The following is a 27,090-nucleotide window of genomic DNA, read 5'->3' as shown; positions in this document are numbered from 1 at the left end:
GCAGCACAGTTTACAATAGCAAAGACCTGGAACCAACCCAAATGCCCATCGATGATAGACTGGACAGGGAAAATGTGGCACATATACACCATGGAATATTACACAGCCATCAAAAACGATGAGTTCGTGTCCTTTGTAGGGACGTGGATGAACCTGGAAACCATCATTCTCAGCAAACTGACACAGGAGCAGAAAATCAAACACCGCATGGTCTCACTCATAGGCGGTGTTGAACAATGAGAACACATGGACACAGGGAGGGGAGCACTACACACTGGGCCTGTTGGAGGGAAATAGGGGAGGGACAGTGCTGGGTGGGGAGTCGGGGGGGTGGCATGGGGAGAAATGCCAGATATAGGTGAGGGGGAGGAAGGCAGCAAACCACACTGCCACGTGTGTACCTATGTAACAATCTTGCATGTTCTTCACATGTACCCCAAAACCTAAAATGCAATTAAAAAAAAAGAGGATATTAGAAAGATTAAGTAATTGAATCAAACAATTGGCAAGAAGTAGAGCCATGATTTGAATCCAGTATTTCTGATTCTCCTATTCTCTTCAACACTAGACTATACTGTATTTTATTAGCTCTTTCTGTATTGAGGTTATTTTATTACTTTTAAAGGATGTTCATAGACGTTTGGCATATGTGATGATAGATGACACTTAACGTGAAATATGTAGCTTGGCCTCATAAAAAATATGCTTTAATTTCGCCCACAGACAGAAAGCTGACCTGGGGTGAAAAAACTGTCTTGACCCATTGTGAAATTTCTTATGTTTATATGGTGATAAAGAAAAATCAAAATTTTAACTAATCTATTATTCATAAGGATATTATCATTTTTTCTTCTTGGGTTTTTAGGCTTAACACCTTTTTTTCTCCCGTGGCACATTTGATTGCACTCTTAACTGTGATGCTAAAATAAAGCTCAATTTTAGTGATCACAGAACCTGATGTTGAAATAATCTATTTTTAGAAATGCTGGGTTTATGCTAATGATGAAAGTTGTATCATGTTGTTATGGCAACCAAAATCCTAAAGTACAGATTAACAACAAGCTCACTGATTTTTGGAAGTAAGCAATTCATTTCTTATCTCAGTTTAGTTCTAAATAATTATTTAAAATACAGTAAATTTCTTTGAACTTACTATTTTACAATGACAATATCTCCATTTAGTTATATATCAGTATTTATCAAGATTTTAAAATTTATTAACACCAGATTTTTATGGCACCATGATGTTTGTAACTGGACAAATTGAATTTCTCAATGTGTAGTATTCTGATGCATTAGTCACTGAAAAAATGTTACCCTCTTTAAAACTATGTAACCTAATCTTTTTTTTTCCTAATGGTAAATTAACTACCTGATTATTATATTTGCTATATGATACACTGGTATAGCACCTACTTCCTAAATGTAAGAAATGTTGAGAAAGACCTTTTAAAACTTGGAATTTAGGCAAACAAGGTCTGAGAAAAAAGCATGTCATTGTAGCATGAATCCTATAATGAAGCATTGCTTTTAACAGGTTCATCAATAATTATTTAAGGAATGGGCCTTTGTCTGATTCTCTGTTTACTATTGATTAAAAGTTCCAAACTCTGTGGACATGTTAATTTATAGATTCTGTACAGTAGAAGAAGTAGCCCCCAAGTTAGGGTTTTTCTTGCTCCATAGCACATTTTTACCTAACCTGTTTTGTTATAACTGTCCTTTCCAAATACCTATAAATGACCAGTTTCTCAAAATGCACTTTGAACCAGCTTTACCTTCTTAGCAGTTTCCTCATTAATGAGTTACTAGATTTTTGACCCATCATTATTTATTTTTATGAGAATCATGTTTTTAATTTTTTGAAAATTGTACTTACACTGGGAAGATAATTAAACTATCCAACGGCCCATAGGACATCACTTAATAAATTAATATTTATGAAGATTTCGTGGTAGCAAAGAGACCAGGAAAGTTAATACCCTACCTTTACAGATGATCATAGCTTATATACAAATAAAAAGTTACATCTCCTTTTCAACTGGTCTTTTTGCACATCCTTTGTTCTTGTGAAAAGCAGGAACGCAAAACAATTCTGAAAGTACTCCCCATCAGCTATGGGCTAGGCTGTGATTGATCAAAATAGTACGTAAGTAAAATCAGGTAGATGCCCATGCTAGAACCAGTGTTCAGCATGTGTTGCTTTCACTGCCTCAGCATAGGGTATTTAGTTGATAAGGACGTTCCAAACTTTCAGACGCACATGACTGAACTGAGATGATTCGTTGGTCATTTTGGATGTAGTTATAAAATACTGGAAACTTTTCCATTTTGAACATTGATTTTTTATCACAGTAATGATTCGTTATTATTTGAGACTCTGTATTTCATATGTGATATTAGTAATTAGTGAATAATTTGGACTAAGACACCAGGCAGGCTGGCAGACAATATAGATAGATAGATCAATTGATTGATACACAGATACTTAATATACTTCTTAAGATAAAGGATGAATTTATATAGTAATTATTACTATAAAAATTATAGTAAACTGGCAAGAGAATAAAATGGTTTTAGCACTATAGAAGCATCCATTTACATACAAATGACTGATAATGCTTTTATAAATCATTATTTTGGGAAATTTAGTTATCCAAAATAAGGTCTGAGAGAATAGCATCTAAATTAGGTCTAAGTTTCCCAAAATAATATATGTGTATGTACATGTAATGTATTTATTCACATAAGTAGTTTTTTAAAAAATAATAGCTCATTAAAATACTCAACTCTCAATGGAATAAAATAGCTTAAAAGCTCTAAGTACCTTATAAAGATTAACTAGTTCAGTAGTTGGTTTATAGTGGAGAAAGCAGTCTTGAAGAGGTTAAATTACGTGTTCAAGGCAATGGTAATAAATGGCAGAGCTTCAATTAGAGCATAAGTCTTCTTCCACTGTACCATTTTATCTGTACTATACCATATAAAACTAATTAGAAAATATTTAATGGAAGTATGTGTAGGAACCTATTGTTTTGGTAGTGATAAGTGAACTCATGTTTGTTCAGAAATGTGGAATCACACTGTCAGCCAGAGTTCTTGGTCTTCATAGTTTGAGTTTGACTCAGACTCCCTTTAGAGAATCTCCCTTTTCTATTTATTTCAATCCTAGTGGCTTCAGCAGTTAGTTAGCAGGCCAGGAGGAGCAGTTCCTTATCCTTTGCTTTTTTTCCTTCCTCCTTCCTTCTTGTAGTACATGAAGATTTCTTTTTATCCACGAGATTTGCCATTTCTTCATCTTCTCCACCATATGCATATTCTTTTTTTAACCCCTTCCCTATCTCAGTGGCTTCTTAAACTGAGGGGCAGAATGAAGATGTGCTATACTATCTAACACCAAAATTTAAAATAAATTATTAACTCTTGTTTGGTTTTAACTGGCTTGATTTTGTTTAATTATCTGTGTTTATGCAGTACTGCTTTATTTTAATTTTCTTTATTGCAGACTTACAATGGATTTTCAGCTTCATTGTTACAGACATTTGTGAGTTAATTTAGCTTAGAAACAAATATGTCAATTTACAACTAAATTTCAGTACGTTTAAAATTTTTCATCACTAGGACTTGAAAATGAAATTTAAATTTCACTACTTCAGAAGTTTCAACAAAACTACATTCACATTTACAAGTTACTCTGAACTTTTAAAAATCATATTTAGTATTTATAATTGTACATTATTCTTATTTTATGCTTTTATGAGAAAGATAGCCTTGTTTCTGTCTGCTCTTTATCTACTATCAAATAGATGCTGTACTGAGATTGAATATAGACTTGAGTATGAGACATGAGTAATGAGTGCTTTATACACCTCTCAGAAACCTGTTCTTGCCCTTGGAAAAGAACTAAGAACATTATTTCTAAAATCCAGTATCTGACTTGTTGCAAAAGTGGATATCAAATGTATGTCATATCTAACAAAGTTTTAAAATACTAGTTTATAGTACTTTTTTTTTTTTGAAACAGAGTTTTGCTCTTGTTACCCAGGCTGGAGTGCAATGGCGCAATCTCAGCTCACCACAACCTCTGCCTCCTGGGTTCAGGCAATTCTCTTGCCTCAGCCTCCTGAGTAGCTGGGATTACAGGCACACGCCTCCATGCCCAGCTAATTTTTTGTATTTTTAGTAGAGATGGGGTTTCATATAGTACTTTTTAATGAAAAATAATTTTTGCATTATTTTGTTACATTGTCAAGCAAATTTAATTATAGGAAATATTACCAATCAATAGATCAAAAATTATCGCCAGGCTAGGCACGGTGGCTCATGCCTATAATCCCAGTACTTTGGGAGTACAAGGCGGGTGGATAACCTGAGGTCAAGAGTTTGAGACCAGCCTGGTCAACATGGTGAAACCCTGTCTATACTAAAAATACAAAAACTAGCCAGGCATAGTGGTGCATGCCTGTAATCCCAGCTACTCAAGAGGCTTAAGCAGGAGAATCACTTGAACTGGGGAAGCAGAGGTTGCAGTGAGCCAAGATTACGCCACTGCACTCCAGCCTGGGTGACAAAGTGAGACTCTGTCTCAAACAAACAAAAAATCTCCAAGCCTCGTTTAGTTAAGTAGTTTTCTAAACCAGTTTCTACCATCCCTTTCCTTTCAACAGAAAGGTAGTATAACTGGTAGTTGTACCCTACTCCACTCAGAAAATTTACTTAGCATGTCTTTCTTTTTCTTCTTCTTTTTTTTTTTAATTGCATTTTAGGTTTTGGGTTACATGGGAAGAACATGCAAGGTTGTTGCATAGGTACACACATGGCAGTGTGATTTGCTGCCTTTCTCTTCTTCACCTATATCTGGCATTTCTCCCCATGCTGTCTCTCCCCAACTCCCCACCCCCCGAGCATGTCGTTCTTCTACTCACTGTCATTTTGGAAACTTTGGCAGTTTTTGGAAAATGTCAAGTTACTTCAGCTCACCAAGAGTTTGGACCCCATTAGAACCCATTAGTTTGGACCCCATTAGTGTATTTATGTTCCAAGATCATAAGTGGACTTCTTTCCTCATTCCATCCAACTGTTTTTGTTCTATTCTAGACTACAGATGCATATATTTCTACAGATCATCTTAAAAATGTATTATTTTCTCCATTATTAGCATTATTTTGTTACAGTCATTGTATGCAAGAATATAATTCCTAGAAAAACAAAGAATGTGTTCTGTTGATGATGACTTCATGACATTGACTTGTATGACAACACACTATTACTGCTATAAATACTACGTTAGTCTGACTAGTCAAAATCATGTACTCTTGACTGTGAAGAAACAGTTTGTCCTGAAATAGCCACTGATTTTGGCATTTATGAAAAATGGTGGTGGCTCAAAAGCCCAGAATAGGACTGTAAATAAGGAAAAAGTTATTTTTCTCTATCAAGCATTCAGTGAGCATGTAATTGAGCATCCATCATATTTAAAATATACTGGATTTTAAAGGACATATGAACATGAACAGTGTCAGGTTACTTGAAATTTTGCAGGACAGGTAAGACATGAACAACATATATTTCTGTAATTATTAATTTTAAAGTATATTTTGAAATTGGGTTATATTGCAGTCATCCACATTTGATGCAGAACTAACCCCTTCTCAATATAAAGCTGTTGGGATCTGAACGTCAAGAAAATGTAGAAGGCTTATTATAAGTTAGGAGTGGTAAAAGCCATATGAAAGGAACAGAAAAAGTGCCATGGACATTCTCAGAGGAAGTAATTATTTCAAGCTCTAAAGATCAGACAAGACTTCATGGATAAGAGAGAACATTTTTGCTGAGCATTAGCATTTAGAAATGGTGAAAGAGGCATTCTAGGGAAATGAAGTATTGAGTAAAGGAACTGAGATCAGCAAGACCAGAGCAGAGAGGACAGTCAGGGGTTGCACTGGAATTAGACTAGTGATAGGGAAAGTGTTGGATTAATTTGAATGGTAGGAGAAGGAATGCTGGCTTCTTGGAAACCAAAGGAGGCCATTGAAGCTCTTAGAAGGCCTAGGTAAGAGAGAGATGTGATAGAAAGTATGCCTTAGGAAGATGAACCTAACAACAGTGCGTAGGATGGATTGAATATGGAAGAGACTGAAAGAGGGAAGACCATCGCACATCTAGGAGGTTTTTTATGTACTCCAAGCAAGAGGTCATTTTAGAACCTGAGCTGAGGTAATAAGACATCGCTATGCCATTAACAGAAATAGGAAACTACAAGAAAAGGAGGTTTGGAAGCAAAGCTTTAAAGGCGTATTTTTAATTTAGTTTTTGTAAAAATCAGAAAACTAGTGCCAGTGTTCTCATGAGGAGATATAGTGGTGTATGAATAGTACAAGTAGCTGGGGATGACAGGAAGTTAATGTCATGGAGTGGGAGAGTTGTTGCAGATTTAATGAACCCAATACTTACTGTTTCTTCTAGCCGGATAATTTTGTAAACATTTGCAAGACTCCATTCTTTTGTGTGCTTTTGTAGAAATGTATATTTGTGAGAAAGCTGTGATTTGTTGCAAGCGTTACATTTTAGCTTGGGGTAATATAGAGAGATGAAAAGAAAGCTAGGAAATGAGGTTGTTAGTGTAAAAACTATAGGCGAAAGAGTAGTTCAAGTTTTCTGAGAGATGAAAGTGTTGATAAATTTGAACAATTGTAAGCATCTTCCTTTTAATGTGTTACCAGTTACTTTTGCAATATCAATACATTGACATTGGGTCACAGTTTTTGTTTCTTATTTAGCAGTCCACTGTATATCAGGCACAAATATATACCAGTTCATTATATATCAGGAACAAAACACAGTCCATGCCCTCTGGAACCTATATAGTAATGGAGAAAGATTTAATAAATAATAAATATAAAAGTATATTTTATCCCAAATCAGAATTAACTGTGTAGCCATATAGTGATTCTTAAATAGTATATGTGTAATGATAATGAAAATGAACTGTATTGATTGAAGTGTCAAGCTGTTTTATAATTCTTAAGTAAATATATTTCTTTCAAATGATGTCTTTATGCTTTGTTTGTTTATCTATAGAGAGCAGATCATAAAACAGTCTACAGAATTAGTCTGCAGAGCCTATGGTGAAGTGTATGCAGCTGTGATGAATCCAATCAATGAATACAAAGATCCAGAGAACATTCTTCACAGATCACCACAGCAAGTGCAGACGCTTCTTTCCTGATTATCTTATTTCATTGTGTTAGCAAAATAATGGCCTTTCTAAAACACTGAAGATTATTTTTTATTCTTTGAATTTTTACTTTAAAAATTGATAGTTACAGTTTTCTTTGTATCATAAGATTGTGAGTCCTGATAATTTTTTTTCTGTCTCAGTAACATGGAAGTAAGCAACATGTTTACCTGAGTTCGTATTGCTGTGTATCTATTCTAAATATGAGACGCTCTATTTTTTTGTTAGCCATCTCTCCAGCTCTGCAGTTTCCCCTGTATTCAGGAAGCATAAAGTAGTATGAAAGGTTTGAAGAACGTTTTTTTTTACAAGACTAGTTCTAAATTAACAGCATATAAAAATTCTGTCTAAATTAAGAATTAGTATAAGAATATGACCTAATAAATGTCTCCTTACCTAAAGATTCATTTGCTTTCTTATTAATATGACTAGGCATACTTAGTAGCTTTTCTGAACCTAGCCTATGTCTCTGTCCCCAAAATAACTACCCTTAAAGAGTTGTTGAAAGAGAGAAAAATAACAGTGAATTATGTTCCTGGTATATATGGCAGTGAATCTCATTTCTGTTCTACTTTAGCATACTGTATATATTTGACTGCATACATTTTTATGCAATTTTAAATATACACTCAGCAATGATGAGAAAAAAAGGAGCGCGAAAAGTAATTTAAATAGGGTGGATTCCACTCTGTGGGAGCCCTTGATGGAACTCAAGGTAGAGCTCAGCCTTTCCAATGAGTTCGAGGCGTGTAGACAGCCCGAGCTGTTTCTAAGTCTGCTGTTTGAAGATAGGTATTTGTCATACAATATGGGTTCCAGATCCAACCAACTGCAAATTTTGTCTGGCGTTCAAACTAAAACAATGATCTGTTGAAACACTGGAGAAAAAAACTGCCAGAGAAGGAGTTGCCAGTGGGCAGTGTGTCTTATCTCCATGGTGTAACTGGACTCTGACTTTAGACCATTACCTATTAGGAAGATTCAGAATGACTGTATTTTTAAAGGGATAAATCCCAATGTGCCTGATTTGACATTCTTATCAGCAGAAAAAAGCTTAATGTCTAGTAGATCTATAAAAAGGAGTAAGTACCTAAATTACAAATGAGAAAACTGAAGCACAAGGAAAAAAATAACTAGTTTGAAACATTTTGAAAAGTAATAGCATAAAACTAATATTTGTAGAAAATTATGTTGTATATAACAAATTAGTATTTATATGGCCTATTTGAAGTTTATAGTTGTTTATAACTAATACAATTATTTTTGGAGTCAGAATGATTATGTAATCATTACCCATTTAGGTATAAATCTGTATTTTTAGTCTTTTCCCTTCAATAAGTATGTGTTATATATAAGACAGAAAATAAAGTAAAAATCAAGAACTTAAATTTTATATAATTTATTTCTACAGTGAAAAGAAGATTGACACCTTGCCATAAGTGAACTCCTTTGTTTTATAGGGAAAAAGTATATTTTGCTTTTTACCTGTTTTTTTTTTTTCAAATAAAATATTTCTAGAGCAGCAATCATTGCAGTTATCTTATAGATACATATCTTATTGATGTGTTTTTAGAAAAGGCACTAATAGAAATGGAAGTACAATGTAGGGCAAAACTGAGATAATTAGTGAAAGACTCATAGGCAAATGTGCTATATATGATTTTGAGAACTAAGGCAAAATAAAAACATTGGAAGTAGTAATCCATTAATTTGCTATTACTCCATTGTTTGTATTTTCATTTGGCATAAGTATAACCTAGAAAATGCCCGTCTGCCCTTCTTTCAGAGAGGAAGGTGTTTGAATGACAAAACCCTTATGTGGTTGAACTTTTCCATTTCTTTCTCTATGCCTTCACTTGAGCAGATGGATATTACCTGAGGAAGAAGATGACACAAATAGACTGATTGACTTGATTCGAAATTTGTGATTACAGTGTTCAAATGAGCACTGCTATAGTTTGAAAAATGTTTCTCCAAATTCATGTTGAAATCTTCACACCTGAGTGTATTAGGAGGTGAGTTTTTTGAGGGGTGATTAGGTTGTCAGGATGTAGCCCTCATGAATGGGATTAGTACCCTTACCCAAGAGGCTCAAGAGATCCCTGTCCTTTCAACCATGTGACATTACAGGGAGAAGACAGCCATCAATGAGGAAGCAGGCCCTCACTAAACAGCAAATCTTTTGGCACTTTGATTTTGGGCTTTCCAGCCTCCAGAACAGGGAGAAATAAATGTCTGTTGTTTTTATAAGCCACTTAGTTTATGGTATTTGGGTATAGCAGTCCAAATGAACTAAGACAGACACTCAATATTACTTTGTAATTCTACTCCGTTTCTTTGGCAAACTTACCTTTCCATGTTTCCAGAGGACTTTTTCATCCACATTCTCAGTTAATATCCTTCATAATTCACCAAGATTAGAAACTATTATATAATCTTCCTCATTTTCCTACTCTCAAACATCACACCCATCTTCTCTCCTCCCTCATTTTGCACTTGAGACGTTATTTCTCTTTCTGTGACAGGATATTCCCTTTATGCTTGGGCTTGCATTTCTCCTTACTAGAGTCTTCTTTTTTTTGGATTATCCCTTCATTTTGCTTCAGCAACAACTGACCTCTCTCTAGGATTATTCTCAATGTCATACATAATGTTGTAATGTTCATAATATTTTTTTAAATTCTCTACCTCTGAGATCCTAACACGTCCATTTCTCTGCTTCCTTTTTTGGTTTGGACATGCTGTCATCTACTTACTCATTTCTCACTCTGTCTTTAAAGTATCCCAGTATAGTTTGTCTCTCACCACTATACTGAAACTTACCTGAGAAGCTTTTCACCAGTGCTATATGTTATCAGATCAAGCAGATTCTTCTGTATCTCTATTTATTGAACTTTCAGTGTCATGCCGCACGTTTCTGTTTGAAATTCTATCCTTTCCAGGCTTCTATGGCACCACTTTCTCCTGATTTTCTTTTCATTTCATTAGTCTAACCCCCTTTTGAACTTCTTCCCTGGCTCTTTTGCCTCTATATGATTTCTAAAAGTTGCCATACTTTAGGGCTTGATCCTGAATGCTTTTTTTAAATCCTTCCTTTAGGGATTTATTACTTCAGCTCATTCTATCCAGAATAATGTTAACGCTTAAATGTCTTTAGATATATCCATATGATGGAGAACAGCAGTGAGAAAATGAAAGGTTTTCAAATACGTAATGTTGAGGGAAAAAATCAGAATAATATAATACTTTTATAGAATTTTTAACAAAATGTAAAATGATATATTATTCATAGATATACATATGCTAAATGTGTAAGGAAAATATGGGAAATGCTTAATACAATTTAAGATTATGGAGAGGGAAGCACAGGATGTGTTGAAGTTACCGATAATGTTTTATTCTTATGCTAGATTGTTAGTACTGTTTAAATATTCTTTAAAATTTTTCATATATTTATATAAACTTTTGTTTGTATATTTTACAATTTTAAAAAATAGTTTAGAAACTTGCTTGGCATAGGGCCTGGGCTAAAGTTAGAATTCAATATATAATAGCTATTTTTTTATTAGTCTTATTATTAAACACATTTCTTAAGTATCTAGTAGGTACTAGGCTCTGTGATAAGCATCAGAGTTTAAAAATATAGCGAACTCATCTGTTTCCCATTGAGGAATTCCAGTCTTGCACAGAGATAGTTACATGTATTATAAATAAACATAATGCAATTTGGTAGAGTGCTTGTACATGTTGGCAAGAAAAAAGAGTGAACTAATATCCTTTATAATTCAACCAGATGTCCTTGATATATAAGAGGTTGAGAGCACACACAGAAAACAGTTTCAAACCACAGCTATCCATTGTTTAGTCTGAGATTATCATAATGACTGGGTTCTATTAACTATCTATTGGGTTAAGATGTAAAATTTTATAATAGCATGGTGAGAACAAAAATGGTAGATTAAGGAATTTTAAAATTTTTGTGCCCTCATAAAGGTAGCAATAAAACTGGCCTTCAAAAACTGGTCAAACTCAACTTTTTCAGTACTCTAGAAACTAATCAAAAACTCATAGTAACCTGAGTTACTTTTTTAAAAAATGCCAAATGTTAGTAAGAACAACAAGCATTTTGGCATTTTAACTTATGCCAGTTCCATACCTTGCTCCCTAGTTCAGCAATAGTCTTAAAAAGAACATACTACATACATGGTATGGGAAAGAGCAGAATGGACCTTATTTGGAGAGAGTCCTTATTTGAGCCATCTGATAACTCCCAGGAAAACCAATTCACAATTTATCTTGCCTATTACGGAACTGACCCTGTACTGGAGTGTGGATGGGGAATCTATTTAAAATATTTACCTGCCACTGCTACATGAAGCAATGGGTAACAACTGGGGCAAACATTAAACCAGAAAGCTTTGGAAGAAAGGTTGGGAATGAGATGTTCATAAGGACTTCAAAAAACTCTGACATATTTTCTGGAAATCCAGAAGGCTCTGTGCATGTTTAGGACTGTGTGCGTGCTCACAAACAACCAGAGACCCTAATCTCTCACCTCTGCCTGACTTTAAGGATCTGAGCAAGCAGGGAATGAAGGCAAAAGAAAAGTTAGAAGCTGCCTGGCTGAGTGTTCAAGACATGTTTCAACAGGCACACAGAGCCCTTCAGCAAATACTGAGCAATTTTTTGGTTTTAGGCATTTAAGGAAATCTTCATCCAATCATTACTTGACAATTAAGCTAATGAATCAGACATATAAGTGGTCACACATGACAAGACAGATTTTATAGAATGAGTTCATGAAAGTCACTAAATATAATCACAGCTGTAAAAGGCAGCAACAACAAATGGGGTGAGGCAAGGGAATCTGATTTCCAACAGAAACCCTAGATACTGAACTTACTAGGCAAAGATTTTAACAATTTTAAATTTGCTCAAGGATTTAAGGAAACCAAGTCTGAAGAACTAAAGTATAAGAAGAGTGTCTCACCAAATACAGAATATAATAAAGGGATACAATTATAAAAAGATTTTATGAATTTAAAATTTTTAAAGTTATCATTTAAAGTTACATTTTATAGAAATTAGGAAAAGAAACTTACTTGGATGTGAGAATTACAGGACACAAACAATTCACTATCAGGGATAAAAACAGTTTAGAGCAGGCAGAAGAAAAATCTCAGAAACCTTGAAAGTAGGTCAATTGAGATGTTCCAATTTGAGGAAAAGGGAAAAAAAAAAAAAGTGAATGAAAGAAAATAGCCTCAGAGGCCTGTGGGGCACCATCAACAATATGCAATGGGAGTCTCAGAGCAAAAAAAAGAAAGGATCTGAAAGAATATTTGAAGAAATATTGTCAGGATACTGGAAATTTGGTGTAACACATTACACATTCAGGAAGTTCACTGAGCTCCAAGTTGGATTAACTAAAAATATTTACACTGGGACACAACACAGTCAAACTGTTGTAAGCCAAAGGCTAAGAGGGAATCTTGAAAACACCAAGAGAGATGTAACTCATAATGTACAAGTGATCCTCCATAAGATTAATACCTAATTTCTCATCAGAAACTAGAAACCAAAAGGCATTAGATGGTATATTCAAAGTGCTGGAGGGAAAAAAACTTAGCACAGAATTCTATATTTGGCAAAACTGTCTGTGAAAATATAGGAGAAATTAAGGCATCCCCAGATAAACAAAAGCTGAGAATTCATTGCTGGTAGACCTTCCCTAAGTGAGTGCTCAACAGAGTACTTGGAGCTGAATGAAAGGACACTAGACCAAAAAATAAATAAATAAATAAATAATAATTTTTAAAAATCCACAAAAGACATAAAGTATAGCAAGGAAATCAAATACTCAGTAACTATTCTAAATCAGCTAGATCTAATAGACATCAGTGGAACACTTCACCCAACAACAACAGGATACACATTCCTCTCAAGTGCACATGGAACACTCTCCAAGATAGACCATATGTTAGGCCACAAGTCTCAATAAATTTTAAAAGATTGAAATTACACAAAGTATGTTTTCAACCACAATGACATGAAATTGTAAATTAATAACAGAAATGTTTTTAATATACAAATATGTGGAAATTAAACAACACACACTCACCCAGTGGGCCAAAGAAGAAATCACAAAGGAAACTAGAAAATACTTTGAGATGAAAGTTTGTAATAAAACACCATAACAAATCTTAAGAAATGCAGCAAAAATAGTTCTAAGGGAAATTTATAGCCTACATTAAAGAGAAAAAAATAAGTTAGCAACCTAATAAATAACCTTAAGAAACAGAAGAGCAAACTAAACCTAATGCAAGAAAGAAGGAAATAATAAAGATTATAACAGACACAAATAAAATAGAGACTAGAAAGAATGATACAGAAGATTAACAAAACCAAAATTTAATTCTTTGAAAGGATAGAAACATTGACTAATCTTTAGCTGACTGAACAATTAAAAAAAAAAAAGACTCAAATTACTAAAATGTGAAAGAGGGGACATTACTACTGAACTTACAGAAAAAAGGATAACAGAATTAATAATAATATGCAAACAAGTGAAAGTGGACAAATATCTAGAAAAACATGAAGTAACAAAATCAACTCAAGGAGAAATATAAAATCTGAATAGACCTATGGCAACAAGATGGACTCAGTAACCAAAAAACTCCCAACAACAACAAAGCCCAGTGAATTGCTTCACTGGTGAATTCACTAGTGGTTTCACGGGTGAATTCTACTAGATGTCATTACTGCTGAAATCTACTAGACATTCAAAAAGAAAGTAATACTAACTCTAATCAAAAAGTCTTCCCAAAAAAGAGGAGGGAACACACCCTAATGTGTTTATTCTATGGGGCTAATATTTGTTATTGGTACAAAAAGGCAGGCAAGACGTCACAAGAAAACTACAGTCCAATATCCCTTATGAATATCTATGCAAAATTCTCAACAATATACTAGCAAACAGAATCCAGCAATATTTTTAAAAATTATATGCTACAACCAAGTGAATTTTTCTCAGGAATATAAGGTCAATTGAATACATGAAAGGCAATTAATATACTACATCATATTAATAAAAGCAAAACAAAATGTATGATCACCTCAATGATTGTAGAAAAAGTGTTTGATAAAATCCAGCACCATCTAGGCATAGTGACTCATGCCTCCCAGGTTGTGTCTGCAGTGAGCTATGATTATGCCACTATACTCCAACCCAGGTGACAGAGTGAGAGTTAAATTAAAGAAACACCCTTTATCATTAAAACAAACAAACAAAAACACTAATAAAAGGGAAATTCCTCAAACTGATGAAAGGAATCTATGAATAAACACAGAGCTAACATTATACTTACTGGTGAAAAGTTGAAAGCTTTCTTCCTGAGATCATGAACATGATATAGATGCTCAACAGGTCTATTCCACATTGTACTTGATATTATAGCTATAGCAATTAGCTGAGAAAAAGAAAAGACACTTAGATTGAAAAGAAAGAAGTAAAACTATGTTGATTTGTAGATGACATAGTTATATATACATATAAATGTATTTATGTATATATACATACACACAAAATATCAAAAAATATATATAACATCCTAAAGAATGTTTTTAAAAAGCCCTAAAACTATTAGAACTAATAAGCTTAGCAACATTGTAGGATATAAGTTCACTGTGCAAATATCTGTTGTATACACTAGCAGAGAACAATCTGAACATTAAGAAAATTTCATTTACAGTAACACCAAAAAGAATAAAATACTTAAGAATAAACCACGGAAGTGAAATATTTATCCACTGGAAGCTACGAAATGCTGTTGAAAGAAATTAAAGATGACCTAAATAAATAGAAAGACAGCCTATGTTCATTGATCAGAAGACTTATTATTACCATGACAATATCCCCCCAAACCGATCTACAGATTAAGTACCATTCCTATCAAGATTTCATCTGCCTGGGTTTTGTTTGTTTGTTTGTTTGTTTGTTTGTTTGTTTTTAAGAAATGGGCAAACTGATTCTAGAATTTATTTGGATATACAGAGGACTGTAAATAGCCAATCCAACTTGAAACTTCCCAATATCAAAACTTATTGCAATGCTCTAGTTATCAAAATAGTGTGGTACTGGCATAAGAAGAGACATACAGTTCAATGGAATAAAATTTAAGAGTCCAGAAATAAAACTATATATCTATGCTCAATTGATTTTTTTTAACAAGGCTTCCAAGACTATTCAATGGGGGAAAGAATTGTCTTTTTAAAAAATGGGGCTGTGACAATTGTAAATCTATCCTTATGTTATATATAAAAATTAACTAAAAATAGATGAAAGATCTGAATATAAGAGCTAAAACTATAAATCTCTCAGAAGGAAATGTAGATGGTCTTATGTTAGGTAACAGTTTCTTAACTTTGACACCAAAAGTGCAAGCATGCAAAGAAAAAATAAATTGGTTTTTATTAAAATTTTAAAATTTATGCATCAAAGGACTCTATCAAGAAAGTAAAAAGACAACCCACAAGTCTACAGAAAACTTTTATGTAAATATTCCTAGCACCATTTACAATAACTGAAAAGTAGAAACAACCCAAATATCCATCAGCTAGTGAATGGATAAACAAAATGTGATATATCCATGCAATGAAATATTACTCATTTATGAAAAAGAAGAAACTACTTATACACACTACAACATGGATGAATCTTGAAAACATTATTCCAATTAGAAGCCAGACACAAAAGGCTATATATAATTTGATTCCACTTTAATGAAATCTCCAGAATAGGCAAATCCACAGAGACATAAAGTAGATTAGCAGTTTCCAGGGGATAGGGAGAGGAACTGATCTGGAAGAGACTCCTAACAGGTACTTTTTGGGGGTGATAGAAATGCCCTGGAATTACAGTGATGATGGTTGCACAGTACTGAATATACTAAAAGCCACTGAATTGTGCTCTTTTTTAAATGCTATATTTTATGTTATACAAATTTTTTATCCAAGTGAAATACAAGTATAATGGAATTAAAACAGGCCAGTTTGCATGTCTTTATTATGATCTTATTGTGGTTTTGTGATTTGATGGCCTCATTTGAAAACCAAAAATTGAGGGATATTTTCCTTGAACCTGGCAATAGTACTGATACATAATTGTCCAGTCTTGGAATATTTATCAGTTTTTTTTATACACTATGGGCTTTAAAATAAATATATAAGTAAAATGCAGAGTCATATGATAATATTGAATACTTACAGCAGGTCAGTTAATTTTTCCTAATTTAGTTAAATATGCTGTTTAGATAATATTATAAATAGGCCAACATAATGGTTACTTTGGGGCTGTAATTGTATTAAGCATGATTACCTATCATCTTGAAATTGCATACTTCACCTCTGAGAGAGTGTGCTTTGGAAGATAGATAATATAATTATGTATTTTTGCCAGTCCAAATATGAAATTACTATAAACTAGCTGAGAAATGAATTTAATGTTAATAATTATATTCATAACAGCATATTAGTCTATCAAATCCAACTAACCTTAATGTCAATGAACATTAAAAATAAAACTTTCTTAGCACTGACAATTTAATAAATAAAAATAAATGGTACTAAGCTTACAAAACTTAGGTGAATTGGGGAAATTGTTGATAGGGCCAAAAGTATTCATATGATATATTTGCTTGCTTTGAGGGTATGTAGCATTTTTTGGCAATGTTACATTATTGTGAATTTAACAGTGAAAGTTGAAACCAGTCTAGGATTTCAAAGTTGATAACTTTGCTATCAGGAAATTAATTTACTTAAATATGTTCTTTGTTTCTATCAATGTCAGCATCTGAAATTCCCCTGTAGAAACATTAGCTTTGGCCTACTAAAAGCAAAATGACAAGAAGCAAGAGTGCAAGGCAGCATCAAAAGTTGGGTCTCCTGTGTTGAGATGCCATGTGTCTTTCTGGGGCTATCATCTATATAAGTCTAATTTTTGGGATTCAGGCAAGAGCTGGCCACTGTCATGCTAGCTGTGCCTTCAGTGCAGTGGAAGGTAAAATGATAATGATGATTGAACTGAGGTAGAAAAATGCATTTACCTTAGAAGCTAAGTCTTAGAAAGGACACCAAGGATTTGATTAGTATTCCACATAGTTGCCATACATATTTAATTGCAGACTAGGAATCTTTCTTGCTTAAAACTATTATATTCTTTCACAAAGATATAAACAAAGTAAGCATTAAAAAGCCAAAAAGGTACTGCTAAAAAAGAAAATAAACAACAAAAACAGAAACAACATCACAATGTACCCTGCCTTTATTCTAAATCTTACAAAAAAGAAAATAATTTATCCACTGAGCTGAATATTAATAGGTTAACATAATGAATCATATAATTTACAAACCATAACAGAATTTGCATTAACCAAAAAATGTGCAAAGTCAGTACTATGATTTACCAAAAGACTCTCTGCAAGTGGTAAATCATTAGCTATGGTGTTGCTCTTTGTAACCTCCCGTCTCTGGGGGATGGTGCAGAATTAGTATTGCTTCCTTCTTTCTGTGCATGATAATGGTCAGGGAAGGCTAGTACCATCTCTGTCGTATATCAAATTCCCATATGTGAACAAACTTATGTGTATTTTTACTGCACTCTTTTTATAGGTTTATTCATTCCTGCACTAACAATGAATGTCATTATTATAAGCTTAGAATAAGTCTCAATATATGACACAGTGCTTCATTTTCTTTTCATCTAGAGTGCCTCAGCCATTCTTGGCTTTCTGCCATTCCACAAATAGCAATGTATATTTGTCAGTATAATAGAGAATCCATTTATATTTCTTCAACAGCTAGCTATTGGGAATATGGTTGAGATTACTTTGACCCTGTATATCAATTTGGAGAGAATTGTTACCTTTATGAGATTAAATAATTCAAATCATAGCATGTCAAAATTTCCCTATTAGGATAGTTTTTATGTCCTTCAAAAACATTGTAATTTTTTTATATAAATCTAAGAAAACTTTGGTGTTTATTACTAAGAAACTTATAGTTCTTGTTAAGAGTGTAAATGATATTTATTCTTAAGTTATACTTAAAATTATTTGTTGCTGTATATAGAAATTGAATTGTTTTCTATGTACAGCAGTTGAAAACTGATGTTCATGTGTAGAAAGTGAAACTAGACCCCTAATGGATAAAATACTTAAATGTAAGACCTGAAAGTATGAAACTACTAGAAGAAAACATGGAGGAAACATTACAGTACCCTGATCTGGGTGAAGATTTTATGGAGAAAACCTCAAAAGCACAGGCAATAAAAGCAAAAATGAACAAATAGGATTATATCAAACTAAAAAGATTCAGCACAGTAAAAGAAGCAATCAACAGCGTGAAGAGGCAACCTTCAGAAGATACTTGAAAACTGTTCATCTGACAAGGGATTAATATTTAGAATATACAAGGACCTCAAACAACTGAGCAGCAAAAAAAAAATCCAATTATAAAAATGAGCAAAAGAGCCAAAAAGACATCTCTCAAAACAAGACACAAGTGGCCAAGAGGTATATGGGAAAAAAACACTCAACACCGCTAATCATCAAGGAAATGCAAACCAACACTACAATGAGATAGTATCTCATTTTGGCTATTGTCAAAAAGAAAAAAAAATAAATGCTGACAAGAATGCACAGAAAGGGGAATGAATACACTGTTGTAAATTAGTCCAGCCACTATGGAAAACAGTGTAGAGATTCCTCAAAAAAACTAAAAATAGAACTACTATATGATCTAGCAATCTCACTACTGGGTATATATCCAAAGGAAATTATGGGTATGTTGAAGAGATATTATATTGAAGAGATATTTTATTTTTACTCCTATGTTTATTGCAGCTCTATTCACAAGAGCCAAGATGGAATCAACTTGTGTCCATCAACAGATGAATAGATAAAGAAAATGTGGCATATATACACAGTAGAATACTGTTTAGCTATAAAAAATGACAAAATTAGCTAATTTGCACCAACATGGATAAACTTGAAGGACATTGTATATTAATTGAAATAAGCCAGGCACAGAAATATAAACACTTTGTGTTCTCACTCATATGGAAGATAAAAACATTGATCTCATAGAAGTAGAAAGTAGAATATTTGATACCAGAGGCAGGGACATATAAGGAGATAGTGGGGATATCCAGAGGTTCGTTAATGGATACAAAAGTACAGCTAAATACAGAAATAAGTTATAGTGTTCTATAGCACTGTAGGAGGACCATAATTAAGAACAATCTATTGTGTATTTCAAATAGCTAGAAGAGAAGATTTTGAATGTGTCTAACACAAAGAAATGATAAACATTTGAGGTGATGGATATGCTGATTACCCTGTTTGATCATTACGCATGGATGCATGTAAAAAAATCACACTGTACCCCATAAATATGTACAATTAAAAAAGAAAAAAGTGGAATTGATTTTTATATGTTGATTGTAATAGATCAGGCACCTTTATAATATTGTTTTCAGTGATTTTTCTTCGAGTTTTCTCTATATAGATCTATTTGAGACAAAATCAGTTTTGTTTTTTTCTTTGCAGCCTATATACCCTTTCTTTTTTTTTTTTCTTTTCTTTTATGCTGCTAGAACCTGCAGCAGAATGTTAACTAATAGTAATGATAGTGGTTACTTTTCCTAATTCAGATTTCAGTGTCTCACCATAAGAAATTATGCTTGCTATAAGTTTTCAGTAGATAATCTTTATCAGAGAGGAAGTTCTTTTGTATTCTTATATGCTGTTAGTTATTAATTATGAATGGGTGTTGAATTTTATTAAATGACCTTCAGAATCTATTGAGATGATCATATGGCTTTTCTCCTTTGTTAATGTGATAATGATATTTATAATTTTCCTGACATTAAATTACTCTTGCATTCCCAAAATAAGCCTAAGTTGATCATACTATTTTCCCTTTCTGTATAAATCACTGGATTTAGTTTTGTATATTTTTGTATATTGAGTAGTGACCTTGCTAAATTTACTTATTAAATGTAAACTTTATTTGTGGATTCTTTTGTATTTTCTGAATTGACAAGCACATAACCTGTGATTAGTGACAGTTTCTTTCTACGTTTTATCCATTTCTTAATGGATATGGCACTACATAATATTTAACCATTATAGTATTACAAAGCTGAATAGAAATGGTAATTGTGGTCACCCTTGCCTTTTTCCAAAATGTGGGGAAGGACAGGAAGCTTATGCTTGTTCATTAGGTAGGTATTTTGTAGATAAGATTTATCAATTAAGAAAGTTCCTTTCTGTTCCTGGTGTATCATGATTATTTTAAATCACAAATGAGTATTGAATTTTATCAAAATTTTTTTCTGTATTTAGAAATAGATACAGAAAAATAATAGAGAATCCAATTATATTTCTTCAACTATTGGGAATATGGTCTGGATTACTTTGACTCTATTTATGGATTTGGGGAGAATTGATATCTGTGCCTCCCCTCTTTTGTTTACTTAATATGGAGAATTTCAAACATCAAAACAACCTTGCATTCTGGAATAAACACAGTGGTCATAATGTACTATCCTTTTTATATATCTTTTTATTTTATGTGATAACACTTCATTTAGAATTTTTGCATCTTTGTTCATGAGAAAGATTGCTCTGTAATTTTTCTTTCTTTAAAGGTATTTGTCAGGTTTTGGTAATAGGATAATACTGGCCTCATATAACAGTTTGGTACATATTCTCTCTGTTATCTGGAAGAATGTGTGTAAGATTCTTGTTACTTCTTTCTTAAATGTTTTAGAAGAGTTTCAAGTGGAGCCAACTAAAACTGGAGATGCTTTTAAGGAAAGGTTTTTAATTAAAGATCCCACTTTCTAAATAGATATAAGATTCTTTAGTTGTTCTATTTCTTCTTGTGTCAGTTTTGGTGAATTTTATTTTGCAAGGTATATGCCCATTTTATCTAAATGTTTTTGTCATAATGTGCTCCTTACTATCATTTTATTTTTTAAGATCTGTGGACCTAATATTGGTAATTTGTGTTTTCTTTCTTTTTTTCCTTGGTTAGGGTAAGAATTATGGATTTCATTCATCCTTTCAAATAACCTATTTTTGATTTGGTTGATTTTTTTTATTGTATGTTTCTTTTCTATTTCATTTTTTTTCCTCTATATTTTTCCTTCATTTTACTTTTTTGGTGTTTTATTTTCTCCTCTTTTTTTCTTCTTGAAATGGAAGCTTATATTATTGATTTTCAGACCCCTTTCTGTTGAAATATATTCATTTAAATGTTTATTTAATATGTTCATCTGTGTTTCCATCGAAGCATAGGTTTAGCTATATCCATAAGTTTTTGTATGTTGTATTTTATTACCTTTCACTTCAGAAGTATAATTTCCATTGTGATTTATTATTTGACTCATAGGTTACTTAGAAGTATATTTTCAAACGTATGAATATTTTCTAGTTATCTTTATATTACTGATTTCAGGCTTAATTCCACTATAACCAGAAAATATATTCTGTGTATCAATCCTTTTATATCTATTCATACTTGCTTTATGGTGCAACATATGATTTGTTTTAGTAAATTGTCCCTTTTAGATTTAGAAATATGTGTTTTCCATAGTATTAGGTCCAATGCTTTGCATATGGTAAAAGGATCAATTTTGTTAATGTTGTTTAAATCATCTATACCCTTTCTGATTTTTAATCTACATAGTGTACCAGCTACTGAGAGATACTTGTTAAATACTTTAACTGTGATTGTTGATTCTTCTGTATTTTTAGTGTTGTCTGTTTTTGCTTTATATGTTTTTAGGTTATTTTTAGATATATAAATTCTATCTATTATGACGTCTTCTTTGAACTATGTGTTACTTAGAATTATGCTATTTGCATTTTTCCTATTAAAGTTTTTAGCAAGGAAATGAGCGATTCTTAAAAAAGAATCACTAAGAGATTTCCTTCTGCCATGCCCTCTGATATCTCCCTCTTTCTGTCTTCTGGTCTACAGTTTATTTCTAATTGGTAGACTTACCAATTAAGCCAATCACTGATATATGAATTACTGGCAGCTCCAGTTGCTTTGATCCCGTGGTAAATTAAGCGAATCCTCACAGCATATTGAGGCCCTATTCATATTGTTCACTTATCCTTCTCTCCTAAACCTTGGATTGGGTGAGTTAAATTCTATGGGCTCTGACTGATTTTTTTAATACTAGCATATGACTTTAATCTCTGAAAGATCTAGAAATCTCATATACTAGAAACAATCTTATTTCACTCACTAAAAAGACCTTAATCCCAAAATGAGTTTTGGTACTTAATCACATTAACAAGTATAAGCAAGTATGTCAGACTGATTTCCAGCTTTCGGTTTTTTAAAATAAAATATGAATCCTTTTTTTAACTGTATGTTGCAACTTTCCTTCTAGATGGTTTCTTGAATAAAATAAAGCAGTTTTCTTACCATGTATTCTGCTGCATTAAAAATTATTCATAATCTGGAGCCTCAATTTAATGTAAAACTCTGAATTTGGTTTATATCCAATAGCCTCAAGGAAGGTTTCATAGAATTTTGGTGGTCGACAAAGAACTACTGGAATAAAAATATCACAGCTTCTGTGCTGTGTGCAGATACTTACTGAGTGTGATGAAGGAATTACTCTCTAACCGAGCACATATTCTCAGCAATTAGGCCAAGTGCCAAAACCATTAAGGCTCAAATGCCAAGTGCCTGTAGGGAGGGTTCTGTTACAGGATTTAGCAACCAACCCTTGGCTTACTTACCAGAGGATGGCACTCCAGGCTTCCTGGTAACTGTGCCAGCCTGGCTACGACACAGCAGCTGCCACCCAGCCGCTTCTGGCTTCTGGACCCTCTCCCCAATACTGCTTCTGTCTCCACCCTTCTTGCCCATCTGCTCTCCATCTGCCTGTCACTTGGACAGTGGCTACACCGTTGGGGACACCTTACATGTTGAGTCATGACTCCTAGCTAACACATTGCATTCACCTTCCCTCTTCACCACCTACCAACACTTCTCCCGCTTGGCAACTTGCAAGGAAAGGGTTGCCAATTTCTGTTTCACAACATTTCAGGGGCCTCCATTCAGAGGCTTCTGGAGTATCCTGGCACTCAAGGAAACTGGGCATGGAAATGGGGTAAGGAAAGCCACTCAGAGGATTCTGGGCATCCAGTCACCCCTGGCCCATACCCCAAAAAACCTAGGGGAACAAGAGTAGCCTTTGTGACTCCAAATTTCATTAAGATGAGCTGAAATCTGGTTCTGTTATTTCCCCATCCTATCCCATCTCATACTACTACCCACTACCCCAATCCCAAAACCAGAGCAGCGGAATATCTTAACAATTTGACTTTTATCCAGAACTGAGGCTCTTTATTAGTTAGAACTAAGCATTTGGTCCAAGATTTTCTAATTCTTTCTGTGGGAACTTGAATCAGCACCCCCTCCCCAAGCTCCCACAGAAGAAGCAGATGGGGATCTTGGCAAGGTTTGGAGTCCAGGACTTGGACAGGTTGAGAGTTCTATTTGCCAGGCTGAATTGCTTGTAATTAAAAAGCTTATCCTCCTACTTTTTTGCACTTCTGAACTTATCTGAGGAATCAGAAGAGTATTTAATCATGCATAGAAACAAATCTGTGCATATAAGTGAAAATCTGCTTTTAAAGGCAGGTACTTACCAGCAGAGATGAGTCATGTAGGCTGGTTAGAGTGAAGTTAAGCCCTCTCATGTTGACTTGACATTTCTTGTTTTAAAGGGTGATGGGGCATGATCAGCGTTCTGTGCACAGGTTAGGGCTGGGTATCGAACTCGCATTTTCCCCCTTCCTTCTCTATTTGCTTCCTTCATCTCCTTGCCTAAGCTGTACAATAAGCTGTATAATAAGCACTCAGCATGTTTTGGGCCTTGTTAGTGACACTTACTGACACCAGATTGTTAACGTTTATCTGCTTTCTACAACAGAAAAGAAAATAACTCATTAGTCTTGACATTTTAATGTGTGAGGGTTTTGAGACAAAAATTAACTTTGCTCCTTCCAGGCTAAGTTGTGCTAATTGCCAGATTGTACTCATGTTAGGAAATTGAGAACAAAGTGAAGCATGACCCCTTGAGGCTCTTGGGATAGTGAGAGTTCTAGGTTATTGTCAGAAATTACTGATTTTTTTCTTGAAAATATTTTAAAGGAGGTGAGTAGGTAACATTTTTCTTCCTCTAGGAGTTCTTATGTGGGCATTGATGATTTTCAGAACAGAAATGGAGGTGATAATGGCAGGAAGCATTGTAGTTTGTGTACCACATGTTAGCAAAGAAGAGCATTCTCTCTGTGTGTGTTAGTGGTGGGAGCATTTACTAAATCTAACCAAAGCCTGATTGTGTACAAACTTTCAGGGAAGGAGCAGAAGATGTTACTTTTATGGGCTCCCTTACAGGGTGATAAGGACTTGTGCAGCTGCTTGGAAGTATTTCACCGTGCAACCATGCTCCTGTCACTCAAGCAAACAGCCCCATCTCCAGCTCTGAATCCGCCATGAAGGCAAGTAGACGTGAAAAGTCCCAATTTTACAGCTTGCTTTGGTAGCCATGCCAAGGTAAACTAGACACAACAAAGGGATAGAAAAGTATTCCTAAACTGGAGCTTTGATTTTAAAAATGGAGATCTGCCGGCAAAAGACGAGACTTGATTACATTTAGTTGGTCCCAACTCTGAGCTGTCATTGCACAAGAGCAGCCACAAGCTGAGGGTTTCCACACACTGTCCATTAGGAGCCAGGGTCTCGTCTGTCTAGGTGGCACTGCTAAGCACTCTCAAATGTTACCTGCTCACATTCATTCGTGTAACTTCGCTTTCTTGCAGTTTAACACACGTCTCTCTACCTCTTTCACACTCACACACAATGAGATTTAGTAACCCATTTTAATGAGGCAATTATATTTTAACTCCATTATGTGCAATTATGCACTCTTTTAAATTGCCTCAGCTGGAGTGCCCTGGTGTTGATATCTCACTGGCACTTGCTGGTCCCTGGGGGCCTGCTAGGCAGCTGAGCCTTGAACACTGCTACTCCTCCTGGCCCCTACTGCCACTCCACAGGTGGTTTAGTGCTGCCATAGGGCAGGGACAATTGCAATTTCCTGGCCCACCCAGTGGAGCTCTTGATTGCTGTGTGGGTGGCCTAGATCTTTCTCATCTGCTTTGCTATACCAGCAGGATTATTTATCCAGGGCTCAGAGCCCCAGGTAGTCCTCTAGCTTGGAGGGGCCAGAAAAACAAACCTGGATAATCATAACCATGCCCTTGGTCTGATGATTTTTCTTTTTAGTCATTTAGGCTTTAGGTTCCTGGGGGTCGGAGTGAGAAGCAGAGACTCCTAATACACTCATCTTCATACTACTTTTGCAGTTAAGTCTCAGTAGTAAGTTTTAAAAAGAAAGTTGTAATTATGTGATATGTGCTTCATTTAAACACTATATAATACTGTTTTAGCCACCAAGCAGGCACCTGTGGACTTTACTATTCAACTTAATAACTGGAATGTTTCTAATACTCTTGCATCTGCCTGTACATATGTATCCCACCCCTGTTGACCATCAGAGGGAAGCATTTGCTTGAATTTTGTCTCAACCTTTCACTTGTTTTTAAAGACTTTCTCACATATGCATGTATCCCTATTCATCATTTTTCAGTTTTGCATATTAAGGTAATATTCTGTAGGTAGCGCTCTGTAATGTTTTTTTCCCCCACTTAATATAATATTAAGATTTCTTTCTGGGCCAGGTGTGGTATCTCACTCCTGTAATCTCAGCACTTTGGGAGGCTGAGGTGGGTGGATCACAAGTTAGGAGTTCTAGGCCAGCCTGGCCAACATGGTGAAACCCATCTCTACTAAAAATACAAAAATTAGCCAGGTGTGGTGGTGGGCACCTGTAAGTCCCAGCTACTTGGGAGGCTGAAGCAGAAGAATTGCTTGAACCCAGGAGTCAGAGGTTGCAGTAAGCTGAGATTGCGTTACTGCACTCAAGCCTAGGCGACAGAATAAGATTCTGTCTCAAAAAAAACTCATCTCTGCACCTCTATGGAGCTGTAGTTCATTTACCTTCACCGTTGTATAATTCACTGTGACAAGTTAGTCACCCTCCTGTCAACAGAATGTCTGAGCTTTTCTAATGTGTTTTGTTGCTTCCATAACATTTCTACATACACATACTAGTCTAATGCATGAGAATTTCCCTACCTTGGAGTGAAATTTCTAGGTTACAGAATATGAGAATGTTCGAGATGATAAGAGAGTGCCAAATGGATTTTCGTAGTGGTTGAACCAACTCATACTTTCTCCAACCAGGCAGTTGCAGTATTCCAGATTCCCGCAGTGTTTTGTGTCCAATGTGATATTAAGAGTTCATTTAGAAATGAATTCCAGCTGTTGGCTGTGGGACCTTGGAAAAATTACTTGCCCTCTCTCAGCCTCTTTTCTCATCTGCAAAGTAGGAATTATAAATTGCATTAAGGTATAGGCTTATTGTGAGTATTAAAATAATCTGTGCAAAGCCAAATAATCTAGTACAGAACTAGACATACAATAGTGTCCAACAATTATTAGAAATTATTATTTTATGTTAAAACTGGAGTTAGGAGTAGAGGGAAATAGTTGAATACAGTACTGCTATAGTCTGAAAGTTTGTGTCCCCCCTGAAATTCATATGTTGAAACCTAACACCCCAAGGTAGTGGTATTAAGAGAACAGGACCTTTGGTTGATGATTAGGTCATGTGGCTGGATCCTTCATGAAAGGGTTTT

General features: G+C 34.4%; 1 protein-coding gene across 3 annotated transcripts in view; it reads left to right on the top strand.

Moving 5' to 3' along the window:
* Positions 1 to 21,154, top strand: part of COG6 (component of oligomeric golgi complex 6) — a 142,398-nt gene extending 121,244 nt beyond the window's left edge. For all 3 annotated transcript variants that reach the window (XM_074387813.1, XM_010344945.3, XM_003934395.4), the window contains one exon: positions 7,081 to 21,154. In XM_074387813.1, the coding sequence (XP_074243914.1) occupies positions 7,081 to 7,228 (148 nt within the window). In that variant the 3' untranslated portion in view covers positions 7,229 to 21,154. The remainder of the gene's footprint in view (positions 1 to 7,080) is intronic.
* Positions 21,155 to 27,090: the final 5,936 nt, after the last annotated feature.

This window comes from Saimiri boliviensis, chromosome 16 (assembly GCF_048565385.1).
Source record: "Saimiri boliviensis isolate mSaiBol1 chromosome 16, mSaiBol1.pri, whole genome shotgun sequence".
Lineage (NCBI taxonomy): Eukaryota > Metazoa > Chordata > Mammalia > Primates > Cebidae > Saimiri > Saimiri boliviensis.
Note: the sequence above shows the minus strand (reverse complement) of the source record. Positions and strands in the feature narration are given on the sequence as shown.